The sequence below is a fragment of the Pyxicephalus adspersus genome, chromosome 2 (assembly GCF_032062135.1).
Source record: "Pyxicephalus adspersus chromosome 2, UCB_Pads_2.0, whole genome shotgun sequence".
Classification (NCBI taxonomy): domain Eukaryota; kingdom Metazoa; phylum Chordata; class Amphibia; order Anura; family Pyxicephalidae; genus Pyxicephalus; species Pyxicephalus adspersus.
Window position 1 is genome coordinate 59678637 of NC_092859.1, and position 26794 is coordinate 59705430.

Here is a 26794-nt window from a genome sequence, read left to right on the forward strand (position 1 = left end):
GTGATCAGAAGGGGATAAATTGGCACAGGGTGATCAGAAGGGGATAAATTGGCACAGAGTGATCAGAAGGGGATAAACTGGCACTTAAATTGGCACAGGGTAATCAGAAGGGGAATAATCCTTCAGAATCTTTTTTTTTTAGATTTTCCTCCTTTAAAATTGGGTGCGTCTTATATGCCGGAGCGTCTTATACGCCGAAAAATACGGTAAATGTTCGGTAAGCGAGAAAGGCCCACTTCTTCTGGTATAGAGTTGTTTTTGATAATTATTAGAAACTGTGAGGACATTTGTTCTATTGTTGAGATACTCCATGGGCTCTGTATGTAGTTTTGTTTAACAATTTTGTTTTGTTTGTTTGATTGCAGTCTGCAAAAATGATCATACTAATGAGTTAGTGCTATCAATAATAGCATGTATACGTGTACTTGGTCTCTTAAGGATTCGTTCTTGACTATTTATTATCATGATTATATAGACACAAATAGATACATACACTTTTTAATCTTTGCAAAATCATTTTTATTACAAATTGTTTCTTTATTACTATATTATAAGACTAACTGACTGCTTGTTAAAACGTGTCTGTTTTTCTATCAGAGATTTGTGATGTCTTTTATGCTTTGAAAAAAAACAAATGAAAATAATATGCAAAAATAATTACATAAATAAATAAACTGTTGCTGTATATTGTCAGAGTGAATGGGGAAAAAAACACTTTAAATGCGTTCGTAGGAACCCCAGCATGAAAGCACTGATGACAGTGTTCAGTCTGTAACCACTGCATTTTGACGGAAGAGAGACAGAAGTATATATGTATACCATACCCAAAAGCACTTGATAACTCTTTACAATGGCAGGACAACAGAGAAGCTGGGGAGGAAGGAGATTTGTAAAATGAGGTTATCCTAAATTATGATCTTTTGCTTTGTCCTACTTCAGCAAAATGCCTGTACTTTCATATAAATATAGGTATCCTATATTATCATGTACATTGGAATTATATGAAGTTTTTTTGACCATTTATAATAATTTAATAACCCAGATTAGGCAAACTCTGCAGCCCTCTGAGAAATAGATCATTCTATTAGTGTCAGCTGTCAACTAATTTTGAGACGTTCTTGTACACTTTGATAAAATATCTTTCCATGCTGACAATTTCTGTTAGGAGATAATGTTTACAATGCTTATACAAGTGTTAACCACCTGAGTGTTAAACTGAGGTCTAGATTTCTGTACCAAAAGCGTTACAGGTTTTCATGAAATTTTTTTTTTTAATTTTTTAAAGACCTGTAACTTACAGAAATATGTCCGAATAGGGGTCTAGTAGAGAAACACACAATCATGTAAAAAAAAAAATTACTTTTAATAAAATTAAAGGAAAAACACAAAATTCAGCTTAAACAAGAATACATAAATAAATGAAAAATACTGAAAATGCGATAATTCCGTATACTGTATAGTAATATATTTATTATTTTTAATTGAAACTCATTCATTCATTTTGTATTGGATTGAATACAAACTCCTGTATCCAATCCAATACAAAATGAATGAATGAGTTTCAATTTGAATTTCCCGCACACGCGCCGATGTCATCGCGCACGCACGCACAAGAAGCCGGGCGGCTTTTTTTTTCTTCCGCCGGCCGGCTTTTTTTTTCCTCTGCCGGCCGGCTTCTTGTTTCAGAGAACACCCGGCGCTGGAAGGAGAACGACGCGGGACGATAAGTGGGACCAGGTAAGAAGCCGGCCGGCATCTTGTGGTCCGCCGGCCGGCATCTTGTGTTCCGCCGGCTTCTTACCGGTCCCATTGGTATAGGAGATGGCACCCGACGCTGGAGAGGGAGATCGACGGACGACGATCGACGGAGGACGATGCTGGAACACGAACACGATGCTGGATGAGCACAGCGGGACCAGGTAAGTGGGGATTTTAATTTACGGAAAATCTTGGGGTTAACCATTATAGCAACTTTTTTTAGCCCGTACCAAGGTCGGGCCTAACGGTCGGGAGGTTAAACAATAGACTCTCATCTAAAAGGCTTGTGGGTCATTTGTAATAGGTTATATACAAACCAATCTCTGTGATGTCCTGCCAGCATATATTAGTTGGTTACTTTTTATTTGTGAACACTGGTGAGAATTTTTATCAATGGAATTCTGTTATGTTCTCTCTGTAAACAAATATAGTAATATCTTTGACTGCCAGCAAGAGAGATTACATATAAATATTACAGACTAATAATACCTATTAAAGATATATTAACATAGACATGCTCAACAGTCCCATTTATTCTCTTGGGTAAACTGTATTTCACAGCACAGCTGAAATTTGGCTCATCCATAGGAATAAATAGGCTGCAATTCATGTACAAGAGGCAGTGGGAACACTCCCAGAAGACAGGTTGTAGAGAACCAGACCACACAGTGAAGATCACTGGGATGGAGAGGAAGGTTGGTATTTTACATGGCAGTCTGCTCTCATGGAAGGGGAGAGAGTTGCAGAATTAGATCAAAAGTCCTGCTCTCCACATCATTTCAGTTTGCTAAGAAGCCTTACTTTAGCATTCTATGGATTTCAGTATGAAATGCACCTTTCCTATACCTTTGATATTTGTTGTTTGGAATATGCTAAATGCTTGCTTAAAGGTTAGTAAGAGGACTGGTCAAAAAGTGTATTTGTTCCCGTGCTTTGCCCTTTATTAATATATCTTCAGGCATAAATAATTGAAACTAAAATAAGAACTACTGACTGTTGTTTTCAAGTATGAACAGAACACTGTCAATCAAGTTATAAATGAGTATAATAATTTTTTTAGGCAGCAATTATCTTTTTGATCTTGCCGGGGAAGTTCTACAGCACCCTCCAATGAGGATTAGGGCTCATAAGACCCATTTTTACCCAAGTCAGTCTAACCACAGGTATTACAGGACAGGTTTTTGTGCAAGTACATCTTTTTCTATCTTTGATCTTAGTCTTCTCCTTAAACACGGGAAGGCTGATTCATCAAGCAAAATGGGAAGCTCGCTCGCGCGTTCGTATTTGCGATCTAAAATCGGAAGCCTTTGATCAATTTATTAACTAAATTTCAGGCGCTAACGTATTTGCGCGAAAGTTATCAACTGAAATGATCTCGCTGCTGGAGCCGCGCATCCCCAGCAGTTTGACACTGGCGAGCTTGCATTAACAGTCACTGTTCCCCTAAAAAATACATTTTTCTAATGGCACACATCTTTCACTTAGACCTAAATAAAATATGTTTGGCCTGTTCAAATGTTTTAAACATTTATATTAGCTGCAAAATAAGCATATTTTTACATGACCTAATATTTTCAGGTTTAGAAAGAGTTACCTGATTTCAGCTCTTAACTCAGGTGTCTACCTAAATGCATCCGATGCTAGACCCGGTGATCCGCCTGGAAAGAAATTCCAGTAGGCTCTGGCGGGCAAAACCTTGCTTTTGCCAATGAACTAGATTTTTTCCACCTATGTCCAAAGCACGCATGCAAGTTCTTGCTTGCTCCTGTAGATATATATGTATATATACATGTATGTATGTGTATGTATGTGTGTGTGTGTATATATATATATATATTGCATATAGCACAGCATACTGCACACTTATATATATATAGTACAAATTAAAAGGATCGGATCAATAAATTACTATGGAATGTCAAACTATCAAAAAAACAAACAGCCACATTTCAGGTGTGCATGCCCAATTGCATGTTAATTTTCAACACCTGTGTGCATAATGATGAGCATATGGAAGGGTGTTGTCTAACTTGCTTTTTTCCTGTGTCCTAATTTTGGGTCAAGAAGGGGCTGTTGTTTTGTTTGTTAGCCTAATGTATGTTGCTACATTTGATACTTTGCTTACCATTTAGCACAATAGCTGCCTTTGTTTTTTGTACTTTGAACGTTTTAATGTCCATTTTGCTATTAAGAAGTCAATGTTAATGCCATGTTATTGTGTTTTTGGCCATATTGTTTCATTAGAATAGTATGTTTATATTACCACCTTGAAATGTTTGTCCTGCATAAATGTTTTCTGATCCAGTTTCCACCCTTGATAGGTCAAAATAGCACATTGCTTTGGTAAATATTTTTGGAATGCAATATTTTTGGGCCACTTTTGAAATAATTAGGCTTTATATGCAAGTGTGGGTTTACATGTGTATTTTTATGGTTGATTTTGTCATATACATTTAGTGTTATCTGTCTGTTCTCTATATTTTAATGTGACCTTTTAGCAAATAGGTTTATTTTGAATAGTTTTTTGTCCAAATTTTGAACAAGGTTTTTGTCCAAATTTTGTATATTTTTTTTTGTGTGGTTTGTTTTTGTGATCTCCTTTACTATGTCCCAGGACCTCCAATGCAAAAATTCTATTATGCTTGTTTTTAAGCAGTTCCCTTCTATGATTAGTTTGACTGGCTAAAAACAGCACAATTGGCTTAATAAAACTCAGTGTGATGTAACCACTATGTGCGTGTGAACTGTTCTATTAGTAGAAAAAATTTCCAGAGAAGGATCCTCATTCCAGTAAGTTTTTCTTTTTAGGTGTATAGTTGTTTCATGTGCACTCATGTATGTACATACATGCATATATATATCTGTATGTATGCATTTATGTGTGTACATAATAAATTATAGGAAGAAATAGGCAATGAGGAACTTTTAGGCCATATTGCTTAACATGATTCAAATTGAAAAGCTTGCCTATTTCTTCCTATGATTTCTGATGTCATGGGCTTGGCTGCATCAACATTCATTGATGATATTGCTTCTTGTTAAAGGAGGAAACCCCCTTTATGTACTTCCACTACTAGGTCAATATATAGTTGGGCAAGGTCTAACATGCAATTCAAACTGAATAAACACCATGAAAGGCTTGAAAATCAAGAACTAATGTTTGGCTCAAAGTGTACAAACCGGCATGTTAGTCCATAATGCAAAAAAGAAATATAACAAAAATAAATACAAAAAGTATACTAACCACCCGGGCGGTTAGCCCGACCTTGGTTCGGGGTAAGTAAACTTGCTACTATCGTTTACCCCGAACCAAGGTCGGGGTAGCTAAAAATATAAACAAGCGTTATATTGCAATCGGATTGTCATACAACATTGTACAACTTTAGTTATACAACTGAAAAAAAAATACTTACCCTGTCCCCGCAGCTCCTCCGGATACGTCTGTCCTCTTCTTTCTTCATCCGGCGTGTGCAGTGACGATCTCCGGGGTTTCACGATGACGTCGCTGCATGCGTCGGTGCGGGCGGAAGGTGGGGAGGGAAATTCAAATCACTTTGTATTGAACTCAATACAAAAAAGCTGTATTGAGTCCAAAACAAAGAAATCTTTATATAATATATACATAATTGTATTATATATATATTATATAAGCTACTGTACGGGTACATTACATTATACACTATATATATTTTTTTTTTTTAAAGATTTTTTTGTTATGTTTTATAAAAAAAAATTTTATTAATAAATTTATAAAATTTTGGACATATTTCGGTGAGTTATGCGGTAATTTGGTGAATTAGAGGTAATTATTGAGTAATTCGATGAATTATAGCCTACAATCTAAAATAAATTTCCATGCAAAAAATTTAACACTTTTTGCATGGAAATTCGAAAAGAATTAGAAAATCCGGCGTACGCGTCCCTCGGCGATTCCTGATGATGTCAGTGCATGCGCCCGTCGACTGGGGTCGTAGCGGGAAATTCAAATATTTTGTATTGGATTCAATACAAAGTCGCGTATCCAACCCAATACAAAATAATACAAAATATATTTATGTGGTTTTGTCTATAGGTATGTGACGTTGGACTCAAGGGAGGTGTTTTAGAAAAATTTATTACTATACAGTATACCGAATTATTGCATTTTCAGTATTTTTGATTTATTTATGTATTCTTGTTTAAGCTGATTTTTGTGTTTATTTAATTTTATTAAAAGTAATTTTTTTTTTTTTTTTTTTTACATGATTGTGTTTCAAACTTTTTTAATATTTATGATATCTACTAGACCCTTGTTCGGACATATTTCTGTAAGTTACAGGTCTACAATTAAAAAAAAAAATTCATGAAAAATAGTGTACCGCTTTTGGTACAGAAATCTAGACATCAGTGAAACGCCCAGGTGGTTAATATGAAATAATATGTTTGTACCTATGCGCAACATAGAACAGTTACATGTGGGTAATAATGCGCATACAGCAGGCGTATGTGCAAATGCTTGGCGTGGGCAAGTTTTTCAGGAATTGGGAGTAAACCAGGAAGTTTCATATCTGCGTTATCATCATGCCACCCCCATTGTTTGCAGAGAGGGACCTGCGCTTCATCATTCTGGTAAGTGATTTTTTTTTTTAAGTTTTAGCGGGGGGGAGGTTCTTTTTAGTACAATAAGCATACATGTTTGCACATTTAAATGTGTTTTTATGCATCATGCATGTTTGCACATTTAAATGTGTTTTATGCATCACGCATGTTTGCACATTTAAATGTGTTTTTTTATGCATCATGCATGTTTGCACATTTAAATGTGTTTTTATGCATCATGCATGTTTGCACATTTAAATGTGTTTTATGCATCACGCATGTTTGCACATTTAAATGTGTTTTTATGCATCATGCATGTTTGCACATTTAAATGTGTGTTAAGGCTGTTCTCATTTTCCTCAGCCTAAGAAATCACCGTCTTTATTCCTTCACATGTCCTAAACCCTTGTTTGTAACTACTTGACATTTTGAGGATGGTACTAGCTACTACTTAACTACATTTCCTGGAGGTTGTTGCTGTTTAGAAAGCAAGTGCATCTAGGAGGCACAAAGCGAAAAGACCCATTCATGCCCTCCCGGGCCACTTATGTGGCAAGGAGAGTTGGGGTGTTACCCTAAAATTTATATCTACATTTCAAGGAACTCCAATTTATTGGGAATGGTGAGGTGCATAAACCAGAAAATGTAGGTTGAAGTGGGGGGACACTTGCTCCTTGCTATGTAAGTGGGCCCGGGGGCCACTTTTTCAATTAAGGACTCATATGTGCTTGCTTTGGAAAAAGCATTCACAATGTAGGATTTTCCTTGTGTTTGCAATTGGGATCTCCATATCTTCAAATGCTTGAAATCTGGTGACCTGAGATTTTGTGGATATTTTGGGACAATTATCTATGAGTGTCCTCTGTGCTTGTACACAGAGTTGTAAGGCTGCAAGATATGACATGCAGAATTCCCACACACAGATATCACACTGTGCCCATGATGTCGTTACACATGCCCACAGAGTGGATATATTTTACCAAGTAGTTTTTTATATAAAAGCCACAGCACAGCTATAGAATGGGGGAGGGACAGCCTGTGTCCCTATCTCATTCTAGCTGCGCTGTTCTCACTGCCCAGCTCTTATGGGCAGCTGGAATCCTCTGCACGGATGACAACTGAGAATGGAGCGTCCTCTATTGTTCTTTCAATGGAATAGAGCTGCAGATGAGAGCTGGGTAGAGTTCCACACACCTAAAGTTGGCTGTTGACAACTATGTACATGCAGATATTTCGATGTGTATATGTACGGTTTTTAAAAATCTTCATGATCCTACCCCATTAAGCTCAATCAGAGGTAGATTTAAAGATCACTAATTTGCCTCCTCGCTATCACGTAAGGCTGGAAATTATCTTTCTTTGTCCGGAGGACAGTCTTCTGGTAGAATGTCCTCTGGATAGCTGAGACCACAATCCTGATTTTGGTGAAGGCACATCATTATACTGTCACATAGATATTCCCGTGTTTAGTATTTATCCACTTTTTTTATTTAATTTTTTTTTCCCGTGTCAACAAAATAAATCCACATGTGCTGCATTATCTGACCTAATGCAACGGTCACTACATTTTGCTCCTAGATTGTATGTATGTATGTATGACTGGCACTTACAAATGCCTCCCTAAAACCGGATAAACAGAGTTTACATCTAGGAGCACAATATTGTTTTTACAACAGTTTAACTAGGATTAAGCTTAGTGGGGTGGCAACCGGAAGCTTCTTAGTAATAGTAATAGTATACCCATATATATCTACACACAATATTAACAAACAGTTTACAATTGGAACCAAACTATGTCAATTTGCAACAGAAAATATATCAATCAGTGATCTCTTTTTTTGTTTTTAAGAGGTGTTTGGTTGTTGTCAAAATAGCTCACATTTTGTTACTCTTTTTCTTTAGACAATGATTATGCGGCGATATGACCAGCAGAAGTCGATTTTTGTCATGTGACAAATCGCGGAGAGGCTGGCAGACAAGCTGTGGACCCCTGCAGGTACGTGCCCAACTGTCGCCCAAATACAAAACACTTGGAGCGACCTCAAGCGTAAGAGGGCCGATTTGGTGCGCAATGTGGGGGACTGCATCCTGTCTGGTAAGTTTTGTCTTCTCTTGTTAAGGAGTGGTGTTTTAGAATGTTTGTTGTTTCTGTAAAGTAGTATTGTTTAGCCTAGAACTGTTTATTTTTCACTTCCTATATTTTAATACCCTTAATAATTTTGGATATTTGTTTTTGTATTACAGCCAACTCTCCATCACGCCGGCAGCTGCAAATCATTCAGCGGCCACACAGGTGACTGGCCATCCCCCAGGATGTGGAGGAGGAGGAGGAGACATCCCTGGGGGAGGAGGAGACATCACTGGAGGAGCCAGTCATAGAGGAAGATGTGCCATCCCTGGGGGGAGGAGCCATCCCCAGAGGAGGGGCCATCTCTGGAGGAGGAGTCCAATGCCCAACATCTGCAGCCAGAGCCCTCCGATGAAGGAGAGGAGGCGGCCGAGGCCGAGGAGATTGCCTGTAAGCTAACCTTAGAATCAACTTTTGTAACATATGTTGCAATTCAGCACATTATCACACTACTTTCACCACTTTGGTTACAAATACAAACAAAGATCTAGCAGAATTTCATGTAGCTTCCGGTCAATAATCATGCATCAAATGCAGGTTTTTTCCAGGTTGTTGGCTAGCATGAAGAAAAAGAGACATGAGTTGTTTAGTTGTCCATAGTTGTACTGACAAATGTTCAGAGTTTTTGGACGTAGGCAAAAAGAATCATTTAGAAGTTCTGTATTAATCTATTCACCTTAACTAACCTTACAAATCTACTTTAGTCCTGCCCACCCACTTTTACTTATGGTGTTCACTTTTTATCTACAGCTACTCGAGTGCCCTTGCCAGCACCTCCTCCACAGGACACAAGTTCTGTATCTGAATGTAAGTATTTCTCCATTTTAGATATTGTGAACATTCCTCAGAAACCATGAAATTAAAGTGGGAGATACTTTGTTAGGCCTAGCTCCATCAAGTATCATTAGGAGTGTATGACTAGCTTCATGTCTAGGCAGCTTTTAACAGAAGACAAAGGTTAAATGTCACTTAGCCACGTTTGTCCCTTGTGAAAACCCACAACCTTCATTGCCAACAAACTGCATCACTTTAGTTCCATAGCCATAATTAGCTTGGCCCCAGGAATAACCTTTTTTTCTTGTTTGGCACGGTGTAAACAGCAAAACAGATGAGATGACATAACTTGAATTCTTTAGCACTGTGCAATGTAAGAAATAGCTGTATATTATACTGTTACATTTGGTCAGTATTTACCTCTCATTTTTTTGGTCTCCTTCTACAAACACCTTAGTTAGCTTAGTTTTTACACAATGGTTTTTTAAACAATAAAATATCGAACATGCTCCTATCCTACACCAATCTTTTTTGCAGCTTGGCCGAGTTTGCTGGCAGGGGCACTAATTGGGCGAGCAGGGGCACTAATTGGCCAGGCAGGGGGACAGGGTGGGCGGCCAGGATGTGGAAGTGGCCAGGCAACAGCCGGGGGACAGGGTGGAGCTGGGGAGAAGGTTGGCGCTGGCTGCTCTGCAGGGGATGGGGGCCAGCAGGACCTATTGAGATTTGCCAACCCAGCCTGTGAATAATTGCCTGATTTAGCTGAGATTGTTGGCCCTGGGATTCACTTAACATGTTACAGAGATGGTCAACTCTGAACATGTAGGCACCCAAAGTGGCCGATTGTTGTTGGACCGATTCTATAAGATGATGCATGGCTGCCAGATGTTGGGTAAATTCTCGGTCCTGGCGATTTTGATTGAGGTTTTCATGTAGGAGTGTAAGCACCAGTTCCAAATTATTTGAACTTGACTCCACTACTATATCAAAATGGCCAACCAGCCTCTGAGTGAGGCTTAGGAGCTGGCAACCCACACTGGGTTGACCCAATCCACCTGCATCCACTGGTTGCTATAAAGGGAAAATAAAAAATATCACATAACTTTGTGGGTCATCATAACATTATGCAGACAGCATCCTGACATTGGAACATCAGCAAATGATAGACAAAATGTTAGACACATTTATTCTGAATCCTAAACAATTAACACGGGTTGCTTACGCAAACCTCAGGTGTCTCCTCTTCTTCTTGTGGTAAATGTCCACCTGAGGGACCCTAAACAAAAAAAAAAAACACAAATGGAACACATTGGAAAAGGTTCATTCCCCCAACACATCCCAAAATAAACACTAATGGACCAGTTCTTGCCTGCCTCCACAGTGGATGCAGCCCATGAAAACGCTTTAGAACCAGAAACCAGCAGACATGGATGTTCTACAAAGGCACATGATATATCACATCAAAATGAATGATTGTGGTGACAAGTCTTCATCTATCAAACCTCCCCAATATTTTTTAAAGGCAAAATTATTTTTGACATATTAAGCTCACACATTCCCAAAGGGAGTTTGCACCAGAATCCTCTCCCAAGAAAACTTAACTTAATAAACTTATATATATAGATATATATATATATTATAGAAAGATCGAAGGTTATTACTTAGCTTTTGGAAGGCTGAACACACACACACAAACCAAATTACCTGTATTCTCCTCCAGGCTTCTCTGCAGTGGATCAACAACGTCCTCCTGTAGATGGTGATCTGTTAAAAAAAGCACAAAAACAAATGAAATAGAATGAGCTTGACTCCAACCCAAGTTCATTTGGATTGATCGGTTCACCACAAATCTAACCACAAAACATACCACTACCAGAGCCAAAAATGTGTGAAACGAAACACTCATATTACACATGAGTGTGGTTATAAACATGATTAGAGACACGTGCACAATGTCAAACAAGATACACCATGAAGGTTCATTTTACCAGGAGGAAGCCCAGTGTCATCTCGATGCAAAGTGACATCCTCATCATCCACATCACCCCAAGCACAGAGGGCAGGAGGGGACTGCTGCGTCTAAATGGGAACTATTGTAAAAAAATTCGAAATACACACATTGGTAATGCAAGTCAAAAGAAGGTAAAAATACACTAAAGAGGTCATTTTAAAAATGATATCATATTTCACCCCAAACATAAATAAGTAAAAACACAATCCTATTTTGTTCTCAATGCTAATGACTAAACTGTTGCAATCCCACAAAAATGCAAAAATCAATTCTCATTGGTAATTAGGTAATGTAAAAGGATTGAACTTACGTGGTTGCCAAGCATCGGAGGCATCCCGGTAGTCCACCCCTACCACCGTTTCTGTCCCAATGAATGGCAACGCCAACCTTTCGTACTCCCTGAGACGCTGCACAAGATGTTCACGATAGGTCCCACTCCTTCCAGCCTCTGTGCCCAGGAGCCTTTTGACGTGTCTGAAGATGTCACTCACACGTTTTTGACACTGGGTAATGGTCCGTTGTGTACTGCCCACTGCATTAACACTCCTGGCAATTTCCTCCCAGAGTCCCTGCCTTACAGCATGGGAGGTCTGGGAGTGCAAGCCCACACTGAGTTGTGGAAAATGTTGTACGTAGGACCCCATGAGGGCTGTATTTTGCTCAGGAGTGAAGCTGGTTGCCTTGGAAGCAGAGCCCCTGGTCCAGCTCAAACTGGCTGAAGTGCCAGGTTGAGGGGCCAGGGGCCTAGATGTTACTTGGCCAGCTTCACAGAGCAACCTAGCTGGCCTGAGGGAGCTGCCTGTTGGTCTATGAACTGAAGACCCTGGGGTGGTGGTGGTGGCGGGGCCGGCAGCAGCGATGGTGGTGGAGGCCATTCTTCTTGGCTCCATGCTACTAGAAGGAAAAAATAAAAGAGTTATATGACAACACACCAAAAACATTTTTTGGAGGAATAAAGTAAATGGTGTATTCTTACTTTTCGTTTTTGTTGTAGCAGCCTTCTGGTTTGTGTGTTCTTTTTTTGTCTTTGTAAAGTTTTGGTTTGCATGCGGAATGGCTAAGAAGCTCTGTGCAAATTTATAGGGATACAGTACGTGCGCACATTTGTGAGCCGTTTATGATCACGTTTATGCGCACTTAAATGTGCGCCAGGCGAGAATTTTGCTTGTTGTTGTCATAGAGCAGGATTAAAAGAGTAGACTTGCTCTTCACTACTGCTGTTGTGGCATTAAACACAACTCTGTTTCTTACTGCAGAGGAGGAGCAACAACAACCACAGGAGCAAGCATTTTCTTGGAGCGTAACTGCCTTGAGACTTTACGTGACTAGGATGTCAAAAGGCATTTCCGACTGTCCCGGCAGGTCATCCATGACCTGTACAGTTTGCTGGAAGCTACAATTGCTCCAAAAACAAAGAGAATCCATGCAGTGCCAGGAATGACCAGGCTTTTGGCCACTCTGTATATTTTAGAAAGGGGATCCTTTCAAACCTCCTCGGCCTTAATTTGTGGACTAAGCCAGCCTACAGTTTCCAGGGTTTTTGTGAAGGTCATAAATGCCATTGTGGACCTTGTCCCAATGTATATTCACTTCCCTCAAACAGCTCAGGAGTGGAGGAAGGTAAAGGTGGATTTCTTCAGGCAAGCGGGAACTCCTAATGTTTTGGGGGCCATCGATGGCACCCATGTGGCAATTCAGGCCCCTAAACTGCAGGAAATCACCTTTCGCAACCGGAAGCGATATCATTCGCTGAATGTACAAATAGTCTGGGATGCCAACAGGAAAGTGCACGCACAGGTTTCCCAGGATCATGTCATGATGCCTATATCCTGTGTCAGACAGCTCTCTACCAGAAATTCATCTCTGGAGAAATGCCTGAGGGCTGGTTAATAGGTAATGTATAATGTCGTTACTGTAATACAACTAACAGTAGTAAATTCCTAAAGACACCTGTTATGTTGCTATGTCCCTTTGCATTGTCAGAATGCCAGGCTATGACCTATATTGTATTATATGTCATATGTTGTGCTAACATCTAATTTAGCAAATAGTTTATAAATATTGTACAATAATGGGAGCATGGGGAAAGAACTAACTTTCAGATATTCCCAGAAGCCCTAGTATAATTACTATTTTCACAGCTCACAGTACTTCAGTGTGGTAGTCGGTAGTATTAATGTCTCCTAACAACAAAAAAGCAATAAAGTGACCGAAGAGCACAACTCTTAACAACCTTTGTAAAAAAAACTCTAGTGTTACACTGCATTCACAGAACACTTACTATACCAAGAACTAAAACTTAAAATTTTTTTCTTTTTACAGCTGACAAAGGATACGGGCAGCTTCGATGGCTTATGACAGCTGTGCGTCACCCCCGGTCTGAAGCAGAGCATAATTACAACAAGGCTCTGCATAAAAGCCAGCGGGTTGTGGAGCACACCATCGGGCTGCTAAAAGCACGGTTTCTGTGCTTGGCGCAGCCTGGTGGTGAGCTCCTGTATGCACCATGGAAAGCTGCCTGAGTCATCATGGCATGCTTCGTCCTGCATAACCTGTGCTTGCACCACGGTGATACCTGAGACATTCCAGAGATGCACCAACATCCTGCCTCCAGCTACCAAAGCACAACAAAGGGCCATCGAGTCAGGGATGAACTTATTGCTAATGTCTTTGTGTGTAAGTATTTACATATGTTTACAATGCATGCATTACATATTTCAGCACATCATGTTTTGGTTACAAACCAACCTAGGAGTTTAAGTCGTAGAAAGCACACTTTAATCGTTTGGGAAATGAAATAGCAGACATATTTGTGTAGGAGCTGGACCTTTATGTGACACTTTACAAAAACATGTTGCCAAACTGGGGCAGAGTGCAATTTAGTGTAGAATTGGGCAAGCATTGCTTATGCAACCAGAAAATCATGAAAAATACAATCAAGCACCATGTATTTACCACTAAAGCAAGATTAACCATGCTGCTTAACACATCCTAATAATGTAATCTATTTTTTTACAGGGCGATAACATCCCTCTGCTGTGCTGCCAAGCCTCTGGAATGTCACATTTTAGACTACTGTACACTTGTGGATGATATTGCTTCCGGTTAAAGGAGAAATCCACCTTTGTGTTCCTCCACTCTCAAGCTGATGTGAAGTGAATATATAGTGGGTCAAGGTCTAACATGGCATTGAAACCTTCAGAAACACCCAGGAATTTGTCAACTGGCTCAGTGCACAAATTAAGGGTGACATGGTTTGAAAGGAGTCCCTTCCTAAAATATATAGAGTGTCCAGGAGCCTCATCATTCTTGGCACAACCTAGCTTCTCTTGGTTTTTGCAGCAATTTTACCTTCCAGAAAGATGTACAGGTCATGGATGACTTGGCGGGAAAGGCATAAACGCCTTTTGACATTCTAGTCATTGGTTTAAGAAGCAAAAAAATGAGTTTGTTGGCACAAATCAATAAAATATTTTTGGCACTAAGTTAAATTGTCCCTGGCATTTTTCTATACAAAATTACTAATACAATTAGAATACTATCCGGTATGTAGGAGTGCTTGACCCTGCTTGTGAGCTTGGCAATCATTGTGATTTGATGTTGTGCTTGGCAACCTGGACCTCCTTCCATCACCATCAAGTGTGTTAGAATGAGTATGCAGCTCAGCTGGACAACTAATTGGAAACAGTTTGGACAGCAAGTGGAAATGTGTTTATATAAAATACGGCTAAGATCAGGAAGCACAGCACAATGACAACAAACCTATAACACTACCACAAATGAACACAGGAGTTGTGTGGCAGCAAATCAACATAAGTGCAAATGTCAGAATAATAAATATGTACATAATACATTAAAATACCAATATGTGACAATGTGACTTTGAAAATGGGACAAAAGCAAACAAGGTTCAAGTAGCAGTTTGGAGTGGAAATCATGCAGACATTTGTACTGAATATTAGTTTAAAACAGTCCTGTCCCCCCACAAAACAGTCCAGTTAAATAGTAATAATGAAAATGCATATGTATTTAAATGCATTTAAATGTATTTTGACATACACACACAAGGGAAATCACTAAATGTTTTTTGATACATCTTTGGCAACAATCCTTTTTTCAAATATTTGATTTCTATCAAGCCAAACTACAATGAAATTTTAATTAGATCACAAATGCTTGGTGACAATTTTTTAAAATTAATACTATTGTGTGATGACATATTATGAAGTGTTAACTCGTATATATACAGCTTGATATAAATTCGTTTGCAGTGTTGCCAAGCAAACCAAAAGTATGAAAACAGTGCAACAAATGTAAAAATAAATTAATTAATTTTGTTAATGAGTACAATGTAACATAGAAAAGTAGCACTTACCTAAAAGAAGATGAAGCATTAAAGATTCAAATTGACCTGTAATGGACTGTAGATGCGCACAGAACAGGGAGCAGGTGTGCCCTAATAATTGCTATGACCTCACCATTGACAGAGCTTAACAGATCCTCCTTAATCGCGGAGCTGCAAACTAATCACCTTAATTGGCAGATTCGCGACCCCTATTGCTCATTTATCAAGGCAGGAATCCAGCTGGCAAGTGAAGGCGCGTGTACTAGCACTCGGCTCCGGCCCACAGAAAAACGCCTTGTATATTGGCGCGTAACTACGCGCGCCGAGCTTCTGCGTATTTGCTTGGTAAATCAGGGCCTAAGTCTCTATTGGTGTATTCCCGGAAGGCAGGAAACCCACAACGATTAAAAATAGGTTAAATTTGGTTAACCAACCCCTAAAAGTTCAAAAGCTCCAGGTTATTGCTAAGGAACACATCATAATAATATTAACAAAGTTTTAAAATGTAAGGTAAGTATTTCCACTGGCATAATCTGAAGAAAAGACCATCCCCAGTGCAAAAGCCCAGCTGAAGCAATGTGAATGAGACAGGAATAGGAGCCAAGGAGTTGAAATAATTGCAGCTACAGACAAGAGGTGAAACTGGGGAAGAGGTAATCTGCAAATAATGACAAGATGAGGAAAAAAAGAACAAATAAGGGGATATTAGTAGAAGATAACAAAGAAGAGAAAAAAGGCAAAGTGTATCAGAAACTATAGAACAACCCCACATAAAGAGTGTCTCTTGGGAAATTGGGATGCTTCTAATAAATCTTGGGATCCCAAACACGGTAGTTTGCGTCCCCCCAGTGGTCAATTTTTAGAATTACAATACTTCAATATTGCAGCCCTATACTAAAAGACTATAAAAAACCTACCTTCCTATGATCCTTTACCTAATTGCAGCAACTACTACTGAAACCAAGAGATCAGCTTTTTATCCAGGGGATTAGCAATCTTTACAATGGGTGCAGTGAATGCAATGCAGTCAATTTGACATACTAAACATGCTCTAGTGGAGAGTTGTCCAGATCCATGTGCTTTCTCTTTAAGAATATTTTTGTGCAATTATACAAATATTTAAAAAGGGGTATACATACCATAGGAATGGGGTACAGCAATGAAATACAAGAAACATAACAATGGCATCAAACATGTACAATCATAAATGGTAAAGCGAATAATAATAGGGTCTTAAAAAATGTTGATCAGCAGCTAGGGAGATTGAAGTTTTAAGATCAATAATCATCAATAAAAATTACAGAACTATTGGAAGGAACGGTTGAGAACTGTTGATATGACCCTCAATACAGATTTGGTGAGAGAGTGTAGGGCATATGGGTATGTCAAGAATCACAGGGGAATCAGGAAAATACGAACGAAAAAGAAACAAAAATGGGGGAGATGATCAGGAGGGGGAGGATAAGAAGAAAGGAGAAGAAAGTAAGAAACAAAAAAGAGCAAGAGGTGGAGGAAAGGGCTCGGCGTCAATGAACAAAGCTCATAATCATTTTATATGACTGTCACTTTGCCACTGGGACTCAAAGGATGTGGGAAGATTTGGATGTTTATAGGCAATTTAGGGACCCCATGTATCTAAAAGATTGTGGTACATGTTGGAGAGAATGCTTGTAAATTTTTCATTTGTCTTAAGGCCAGTCTGGATTAAACTTCCCAGTAAGGCACTTGAGGGGACCTCTGGGCTTTAGCAATACTTGCTTAGCATCCAAGAACACAAACATGGTCTGTTCACGGAGAGCCATGTCAGATTCTTTCCAGGGTTCTGGAGTCCTGTGCTTAATAAAGCAGAGAGTGAATTATGAACAGGTCCAGAAGCCCTATAATTTTGGACAGGACCACCAAGTATGTAACATGTCTCCCTGATTTCTGTATTAACAGAAACAGTGACTACAGAGGTTATGGTCCATATGCGTCAAGTGGAGGGCATCAGGGACCACCAGAGCAACACTTTATGAGCAGTCTCAACTGCCTGTACAATATTGGAATAGTAAAAAATTGCCTTCCAGATGTCTATCCAGTCTTCCACTGACTTTGAAGAGCTGAGGTCTGAATCCCATCTGCACACATAAAAGGAATGAATTTGCAATAAATACTTAGGACCAGGTGACAAAGGAGAGTGTAAGCAGATATGTTCAAGGGAAGTGATTGCCAGTGAGCAGTTGACTCTCCTAATCAGTGGGCCAATCCAGTGGTTGAGCTGAATGTAGCAAAATCTGTTGGTACAGATAAAGTTGAACAGTGTCTTTGATGGACTCAGCACAAATTATATTTACAAGCTAATAAGTCTGAACCTATGCTTGCTAAATGTCTCCATCCAGGTCCTCACTCCTTTAAGCCCTATCATATTAGGTCCCCTGTGGGTAGCCTTACATCTAATCCAGATAAGATAGTAGACCACTTTGCATCTTTCTTGTCTTCCTTTTACTCTCATCCTCTTTGCTTTCCTCAGCAGGTAGCCTCCCAATCCTCCCATTCTCTACACCAAATCCAGGAATGCCTAAATTTTGGTATGACATTACAGTTTTACAAACCCTGCAAGCTAATTTTTGTATTTCAAACATTTGTTTTGGTTTTTACAACGTATTTTGGAGGAAAATTGAGATAGTCACATAACAACAAAAAATTCCAACAAAGAGTTGAATTCAAAACATCACAGATTATGAATACAAAATCCAGATTATAACAACAACTTTTTTGTTTTTAACAAAAATAAAATAAGTTTCCAAATAAATATTATACCAATAAAGGAATTCCTCCATAAAAAATTGCCAGAAGGCCACATCCCTTAATCGTAGAAAGACTAGGAGCAAAGCAAGAGCAAATTGTGGGACGTTTAAGGCCAAATTCAATACAGTTAGGATATCACTTAAAAAACTTTTTTTTCATATTAAACATATAACAACCATCTTTTGACAATAAAAACATATTATACAAGCAAAATCTCTTGTATTAACACCAAGATTACCGGGATACATGTTGTGGATGCATTTCGCGGACTAATAAGATCCTCTTCATCAGGACAATTACAGGAGATTTACAATATTAACATATGATCCAGAAATTAGTTTGTACATCAAAAAATATATGTACCAAGCAATATACATAAGTTTTATATATATATATATAAATATATATACATAAACTTACAAAACTGCCTATATAAGACCCAACATCTCATGGCTAAAAGGATGTTTCACCAAGTGGGCGCAAAGAAGGCTCGCAGCGACAGAAAAAACTGATGCAAACGTCTCCAGATGAAATCCTATTGGTTCCATCAAAGTGATAAAACCAAGTAAATGAGAATAATAGAGATAAATAGTTTAGTTTGTGTTTCATTGAATGCAAGTATAAGCAACATTTCTGTTGCTGTTTATTCATCATAATTCTGAATCACATACTACAAACATGTTAGTGTGTGGTAATGTCAACATTATTCATGCTGTTTCTATTCAATATACATACATCAATGCCCTTTTTTTAAAAAAAAGTTACCAATTACCTGTTTTTGCATTGTAACCTCTTGTCTTGAGTTTTTGAAATGTATTCATTTACTGCGGCTGACCACCCGCCGCTCCTTGAGTGATGGACGTCTATCAGCTGATCAGATGACATTTCTGTGAGCGCGCCCATGAGCGTGCCTGAAGACGTGTCTCTGTGACGCAGGGCAAGCATTCCCAATAAAATTTCCTGAGCTCCCCCTGCGTTTTCCACCGGTTTCAGTGGGCGGGCCTTGGCACGTCATCATTGCAACATCTCTGAGGATAGGTAGGGGCGAATTTTGGAGATGTTGTTTAGGTGAAAGTGACAGGACCTGGAAATGATCTGATTATTGGGGGTAAATGATAGGGCAGAATCAAAGGTGACGCGAAAACAACGTGCCTGGTAGGAGGGACGAATAACTCAGAACTCAGAGAAAGAGTGTGGTTGAACTTGAGTGGCAGCTTTATCTGGAGATGTGATTTTAGAGAGGATGGGGGTTAGGGACGTAAGGCAGTTTGCGAATAGGTTGTGGTCAAGGTTACAGATATCTCTCTACTATTGACTAGGTCTGGGATGTTGCAAAGGGGGGCAAGGGTTCAATAGGTTGAAGGTGATAAGGTTGTGATAAAAAAAAAGGGAAAATGGCGAGTTGTCAAGGAGGGTGAGGTTGCAGAGTTTGGAAAATACCAATTATTTAGCTCATGGAGTCTGATGGGTACTGGGCACCAACACGTTAGAACTTTATAATTTGCTTCAATAAGATAAGTACAGGTTGACAATCGAAAATCTGGCCATCGATAATCCGGATCCTTCAGTTTCCAGGCATAAACTTTGGATCGCATTCACAATAAAGGGACTGCATTACACTATTTGGCCACTAATGTTTTAATGGGACTGATTTGCAGAAACAGCTGCTAGGTCTTGCTTGCTAAACAAAATACACTTTGAGACGTCCCTGCTGCCTGTTACCTGGAACTGTGCCAGATGTCCGTGGTGCTGCGAGAGGAAGGCTGGCCTGTGTGTGGAGGTAAGTGTAAAAAAAACATCTGGAATTTTTGAATGTCAACCTGTATTGCAAGATATAGCCAAAGCGAGGCTTGCAATATTCTGCCATTCCTCAGGAGTTTTTTGTGAGGGTCAAAAAATGCTGAATAAACAGCCGAAATTCTTCCCTTGGCTTTAGACAAGACTGAGCCTGACTTTTTAAAAGCTGTACTTTGATAAGGGGGAGTTGCTCCTTTCAGTTTACATTTTAAGAAGGACCCTATTTGCATAAGCCTGAATGTTTCTGAAGGTGGGAGTATTTTTTTTGTAGTGTGGTAGTGCTCATTATATTCTTTCCATCCAAGAGATCTCCAATGCGGTATATTCCTTTATCTAGCCACCACCTAAACTGTAGTTTGTCACACTGAGGAGGAATTCTGGGTTGTCCCATAGGGGTGTTAAAGGTGAGTGTATGGAATATAGATTATGATTTGTTTTTTGGCCATCTCAGAGTGCCAATAAATAAGTCAAATAGTTTGTCACACTGAGGAGGAATTCTGGGTTGTCCCATAGGGGTGTTAAAGGTGAGTGTATGGAATATAGATTATGATTTGTTTTTTGGCCATCTCAGAGTGCCAATAAATAAGTCAAAGCAGGACACATAATTGCAGGTCTCTTGTTGGGTGGAATCCACATTAATACATCTACCGGTATGGATGGGCAAGAAAGTGCTTCCAATGTCCATTGGGGCCTGGGTTCTGGTATGGTTCATTGACTTAGTGCAGCAACTTGTGCTGCTCTGTGGTAATAAATTAAAATTTTGGGAGTAAATAGGGTGGTGGCATTGATTCTTTGGTGTTTATTACTTCATAAAAAATTAAGTAATTTATTTTGTAGGTTTCGTAATATATTTCTAGGCGTTGCAAACGGCAGGGTTCTAAATAAATATAGGAGTCTTGGAAGAATATTCATTTTGATTGCTGGGATTCTGCCAAACCATGAAGGTTTGAATGGTGTAGACTAGAGAGAAGAGAATAATCTGCAAAATGCATCTCCAAATTCCATTTTCTCCAAGAGGGCTAACACATAGTCCCATGATAAGCTATCAAAGGCCTTATGTAAATCTAAGGACAAATGCATTGCCTCTCTACCCTGTATACCATCCAATTTTCCTTTGATAATGGATATTAGGTCCAATGTCCTACGAGTTTGGTCTGGGGCCTGACAGTGAAATAGAAAACAAACCTGGTCTGGGTGTATGTAATGACCCAAGAAGGTACTGAGACTATCAGCTAAAACTTTAGTCATTATTTTGAGGTTGAATTAATTAGGGATATTGGTCTGTAGTTCCCTACTTCCGAATAATCTTTACCTGGTTTGGGAATGACACTAATAAGGGCCTTGCTGTCATTTTATGCAACTAGATTACCCGCTCTAAGATGGGTAAAGTAATGGACCAAGTAGGGAGCCAGTTCCGGTCCAAACACCTAATAGTACATATTTGAAAATCCATCTGGGCCAGGGGTGCTATCACCCGTCAAATTTTTAATAGCTTTCAGAATTTCTTCTTCACTGAATTTTTTATCCTAAATTTTTGAATGTTTTTTGTTTAATTTTGGGAGAGGGATATTAGAAAAAAGGGATTCCAAGCTGGCTCTGGACACCTGTGGAGGAGGAGTGTATAGTTTATTATAATACTTATGAAAGTTTTCCAGAACCAATTTCGGATTCTGGGACAGTCTCTCATCACCCAATTTAAGTTTTGGAAGGGCATGAACTCTGTTTTTGGGAAGAAGTCTATTTGCTAGGAGAGTTCCTGGTTTATCACCCCAAGTAAAAAACATGTCTAAACCATCGCAGAGATTTTCTAATAAATCTTTGAAGCTCTCACCAGGACTGGATGGCTTTTCTGCCCTTTATCATGGTATATTCGATTATAAAAAGTCTCACTCCTTGCGCCACACCTGACCAATGCCCATACAATGCAATGTTTAATGTCCATACTGAGGGAGACTCTCTAGCCTGTTTTTTACTGGCATCTCATGTGTCAGGAAAGGACGATCATGACATTAAAAATGTTGCCACATCTCAATACCTAATGTTGACATCAAAATCTTAGCTAAGGTTTTTAGCAACAAGATTAAAACTGCTTTCATGGCCTCATTTTCAAGTGTGACCAAGTTGGCTTCAGCTCACTAGGACAAGCAAGTGACAATTTGTGAAAATTAACATTAATAATATTAATAATATTATTATTATTATTATTAATAATAATAATAATAATAATAATAAACAGGATTTATATAGCGCCGACATATTACACAGCGCTGTAGATAAGATAGGGGTACCAAATGACAGTTACAGACAGTGACACAGGTGGAGAACCCTGCCCCAAAGAGCTTACAATCTAGGCGGTGGGGGAAGTCTCACACAATAGGAGGGGAGATATGGGCCCTGATTTATAAACGTTCTCCAAAGCTGGAGAGAATACACTTTCATCAGTGAAGCTGTGTGATCCAGCAAACCTGAAATGGATCTGGTCCAGGATTGAAAACCTTTGCTAACAAATAGCTAATGACTTTTAGGATATCGATTCCAGGTTTGCTGGATTACCCAGCTTCACAGATGAAAGTGTATTCTCTCCAGCCTTGGAGAACTTTATTAAATTAGGGCTATGGAGTGATGGGTAGTAGTGAGTGTTTTAAGAGACAGAAGAAGACGGGTAGGCAAGTTTGAAAAAGTGTGTTTTGAGTGCTCTTTTAAATGAGTGGAAGGTAGGAGCAAGCCGAATGGGACGAGGAAGACCATTCCAGAGAATCGGGGCTGCTCTGGAAAAGTCTTGGAGCCATGTGTGTGATGAGGTTATGAGTGAGGAAGTCATTAGAAGGTCGTTGGAGGAGCGAAGAGAGCGGGTCGGGGAGTATTACTCTACCAGGTAATAAAGGTAGGTTGGACAGGAGCTGTGTAGGTATTTGAAGGCAAAGCACAGAAACTTGAATTTGATTCTCAGGTGAAATAGTGGTGGGAAGGATGGATGAGTTTGGCTGCAGCATTCATAATAGATTGTAGAGGAGAGAGTCAGGTTAGTGGAATACCAAAGAGGAGGATGTTGCATTATCAAGATGAGAGATGATGAGAGCATGAACACAAACTTCCAGGATTCCATTTAGATATACAGAAGGCATTTGATAGGGCCATGTTTTTTAATGGCAATAACAGATTTTTGTTAGATTTGTGAATGTTAGATTTGCTGCTTTAAAAAATAGAGTTCTTGTTTCAGAGGCTAAGGAGCTATTGGCACTTACCGCCATACATGGTGGGATTGTCCCGTGATTTTCAGACTGTGGATTAGGGTCAACAATCATAATAGATCAGTCCTACATATATCGTTTTTGTTTCTGTAATTGTATTAATGTTTTTCATGATGTTGCTGACCCCCCCCCTTATTTTTATGTCCATATATTTTATATGTAAGACCTTTTTCTTGAAAAACTAATAAAAATTTATTGAACATAAAAAATAGTGTTCTTAGTATAGATCCACTTTAAATTCTTTGATGGATTTAAACTGGCTTGCAAAATATTCAGGACCCAGAAAGGCATTTTTGTTAGTTAGTGGAATCTAATTCAGCACACAAATTTTACATTTTTTACCAATGTCCTTCTCACTTTAATATTAGTTGAGACTGACCTACCTTCATCACCAATTGTGATGCTTTTGCTTCTTCCTAATTTCCTTCTTCTTCTTGTTATAGCTCAGCTGCATATACAAGCTGTGCTATCTGCAGAAATTCTAGAGGAGTCTTAGCAGAAAAATCCCCACTGTGAGTTAATCACAAAGGAAAGAAAAAAAACCTTTATGGAGTCTAGACATTCATTAACTTCTCGAGCAAGATGTGCTTTAATATGCAAAAATTAACAACTGCAGAGTTTGTTTTGGTCATTAAAGAGTTACAAAAGGCTGCAGAAAGAGCTCACCCTCCTAAGATCACCAACGCATTTATGTGCGTTAAAACAAGAAAACAAACGGGGATCCAAATGGCAGTTCATGAAAATACAGCTGTGTGGGTAAACAGACTGCACCTCAGGGAATTAGATGAAGATAAATAGAAATCCTTTGGCAGGTAAAATAACTCCCCTATGTATTTCCTGTGTGCATTTATCTTTTTGCCTGAAAAAAACTGTAACGTAAAGGCATTTACAGTATATGTATATCATAGTTACATAGTAGGTTTCATATCCACAGCTACTTCTTAAGGTTTAAATAAAGTGGGAAAGGGTTATTACCCTTGTCAGTTTTTGTCATTAAATCAGGTATCACCTTTGGATAAACCCTAACACACATTTCTTGAAGACTGGAAATGGAAAAAAAATGTCCAGGAATTTTTTTATTGCTGCAAATTTAACTACTGTTCTGAATTCAGCCTTGAAACACTTACATAGTATGTAGAAGTTGTGTAGGTTGAACTAGTATGTAGTTTTGGCACAAACAGGTATTTTCCTGGCTAAGAAACAAATGATTTACCAGATTAATACAGAAGTAGTTTATTTAAGGCTGTAAAGATTAGAATCAATGGTTTATAACTTTTTTGAAAATGTGGAAATGTCAATATTATTTTTAGCATGGTGTAATAAAATGGCCTGCTTTTTTCTGTTAACTCAGTATTTAGTGATTGCCAGAAAGTGGCAGCATATGATTCTATGTTGATTGATCTGGAGGGGATGCCAGAACAACCAAATATCATGAAACATCAAAGAAATTGTTTTTTTCACTACAGTATGTCCTTCTGATGAAGCCCTTGTGGGGAAACGCATCAAGGACGGTAAAATGGAAAATGTGATAATTGATATATGATGTTTATGTACTCTAGCAAGGAAATATGGACATTTTGGAATGTTTTGTATGATCTTTTAGAAAAAATCCTACTATTATATTAAAAGTGTAAAGAAACATTTTCTTTTTAAACAAAATTACCGTATTTTCCGGCGTATAAGACAACTTTTTAACCCCTGTGCCAAAGTCGGGGGTCGTCTTATACGCCGGGTACTTACCAATCCCCTGAACAGGGAGAAGATCCGAGCTCGGGTTAGCCAGAGTCAGCCGTCAGAGAGCTTCGGGGAACGCTGTGAGCCATGCGGTACAGATTTATATGCTTGTTAAAGAATATTGTGATTTACAAATCAGCCACTAGGTGGCGCTGTGTGACTACTTCACATAGAAGGGTAGACAATTCTATTATTTAAAGTAAAAATTTTCTTTGTTACTGTTTTTTTGCAACAAACTCTATATTTTAACTGGAAAAGCTGGGGGTCGTCTTATACGCCCAGTCGTCCTATACGCCGGAAAATATGGTAGTAATTTTTCTTTTTTCATTAAGTATATTATCGCACAAAGCACCCATACATTCGCATTCCAAGAAAAAATTTTTTTTAACCTGTTCCAATTATTGAGGGATATGGTGCTTCAAATTAACCTTTGTCTACCAAACACAACTCTTTATCTTTTAGGTATACTGGTGAAAATCCACAAGGACAAAAGGAAACCAGGAGCTAATTTGTTGCAGACCTTGATACTTTAAAGATTATTGAAATTGAGTATCGAATCATTATGAAGTGATGTATATTGTTGAATTGTTTAATCTTTAAAGGGGTGTTTTTTTTCCTCTCTTCCTTTTCTCCTCTCTCGTCTCCCTTCTTCAAGATGGACCTGAATAAGGACAATTGGTCGAATTTTCTATTTGAGGTGAAATCACAATTTATTTCTGAAACACAATTAAATCAGGAATTAAATAAGTTGGAAATTAAGAGGTATTCTAAAGAGAAAATCTATATTGCATTGGCATATTGAATATTTATTGATATTGTGACAGAGTGTCCCTAAAATGTCAGGGAAAGTGTTAGAATGGCTCCAGGGAAAAGAAAGTTTCAATGTTTGTATAAGTTTTTAGGAAGAAATCAGGGATTTTCAGGCCCTGGAGCTGGCCAAAGGAGTGAAAGGATGGGTTCCCTGGCCCAACCCTGATTTGGGATATATGCACCTGCACTCAGGTGCAAGAGGGAGTGATCAGCCAGTGTGTTGAAGGCTAGAAGTGGTAAGCAAGAGTCTGAGAAGGGAGCCAGAGTGGGTTCCAGGCTGGGAGAGAGCCAGAGTGTTCCAGGCTGAGAGAGAGCCAGAGTGGATTCCAGGCTGAGAGGGAGCCAGAGTGGATTCCAGGCCGAGAGTGAGCCAGAGTGGATTCCAGGCTGAGAGGGAGCCAGAGTGGATTCCAGGCTGAGAGGGAGCCAGAGTGGATTCCAGGCTGAGAGGGAGCCAGAGTGGATTCCAGTCTGAGGAGAGAGCCAGAGTGTTCCAGGCTGAGAAAGAGCCAGAGGGTTCCAGGAAAGCCAGCGGCCAAACCGTACTACAAAGTTGTGAGTTAACAGAGCTGATTTAGTGGCCCTGATTCATCAAGCAAAAACGGAAGCTCGCTATTTTGTATTTGTATTCGCGATCTGAAATCGGAAGCCGTCGCGCTATTCAACAACTAAATGAGCTCGCTGCCGGAGCCGCGCATCCCCGGCAGTTTTACACTGACGAGCTTGCATTAAAAGTCACTGTTCCCCTAAAAAAGCATTCTTTCTAATGGCACACATATTACCCTTAGCCTAAAAAAAAATGTTTGTGCTGTTCAAATGTT

The 26794-nt window shown here is 39.1% G+C and overlaps 1 protein-coding gene across 3 annotated transcripts in view; it reads left to right on the top strand.

Moving 5' to 3' along the window:
• Window positions 1–14734, top strand: part of LOC140323614 (putative nuclease HARBI1) — an 84509-nt gene extending 69775 nt beyond the window's left edge. The window contains exons 2-6 of one of the 3 annotated variants that reach the window (XR_011919409.1): window positions 8239–8431; window positions 8581–8854; window positions 9215–9271; window positions 13572–13925; window positions 14268–14734. Coding sequence is in view for 1 of the 3 variants with exons in the window: in XM_072400842.1 (XP_072256943.1) it covers window positions 8722–8854; window positions 9215–9271; window positions 13572–13771 (390 nt within the window). In the remaining 2 variants the exon portion in view is untranslated. Of the gene's footprint in view, window positions 1–3628; window positions 8432–8580; window positions 8855–9214; window positions 9272–13571; window positions 13926–14267 lie in introns of those variants that run through there. The other 2 variants (XR_011919410.1, XM_072400842.1) reach the window with 2 other exon arrangements.
• Window positions 14735–26794: the final 12060 nt, after the last annotated feature.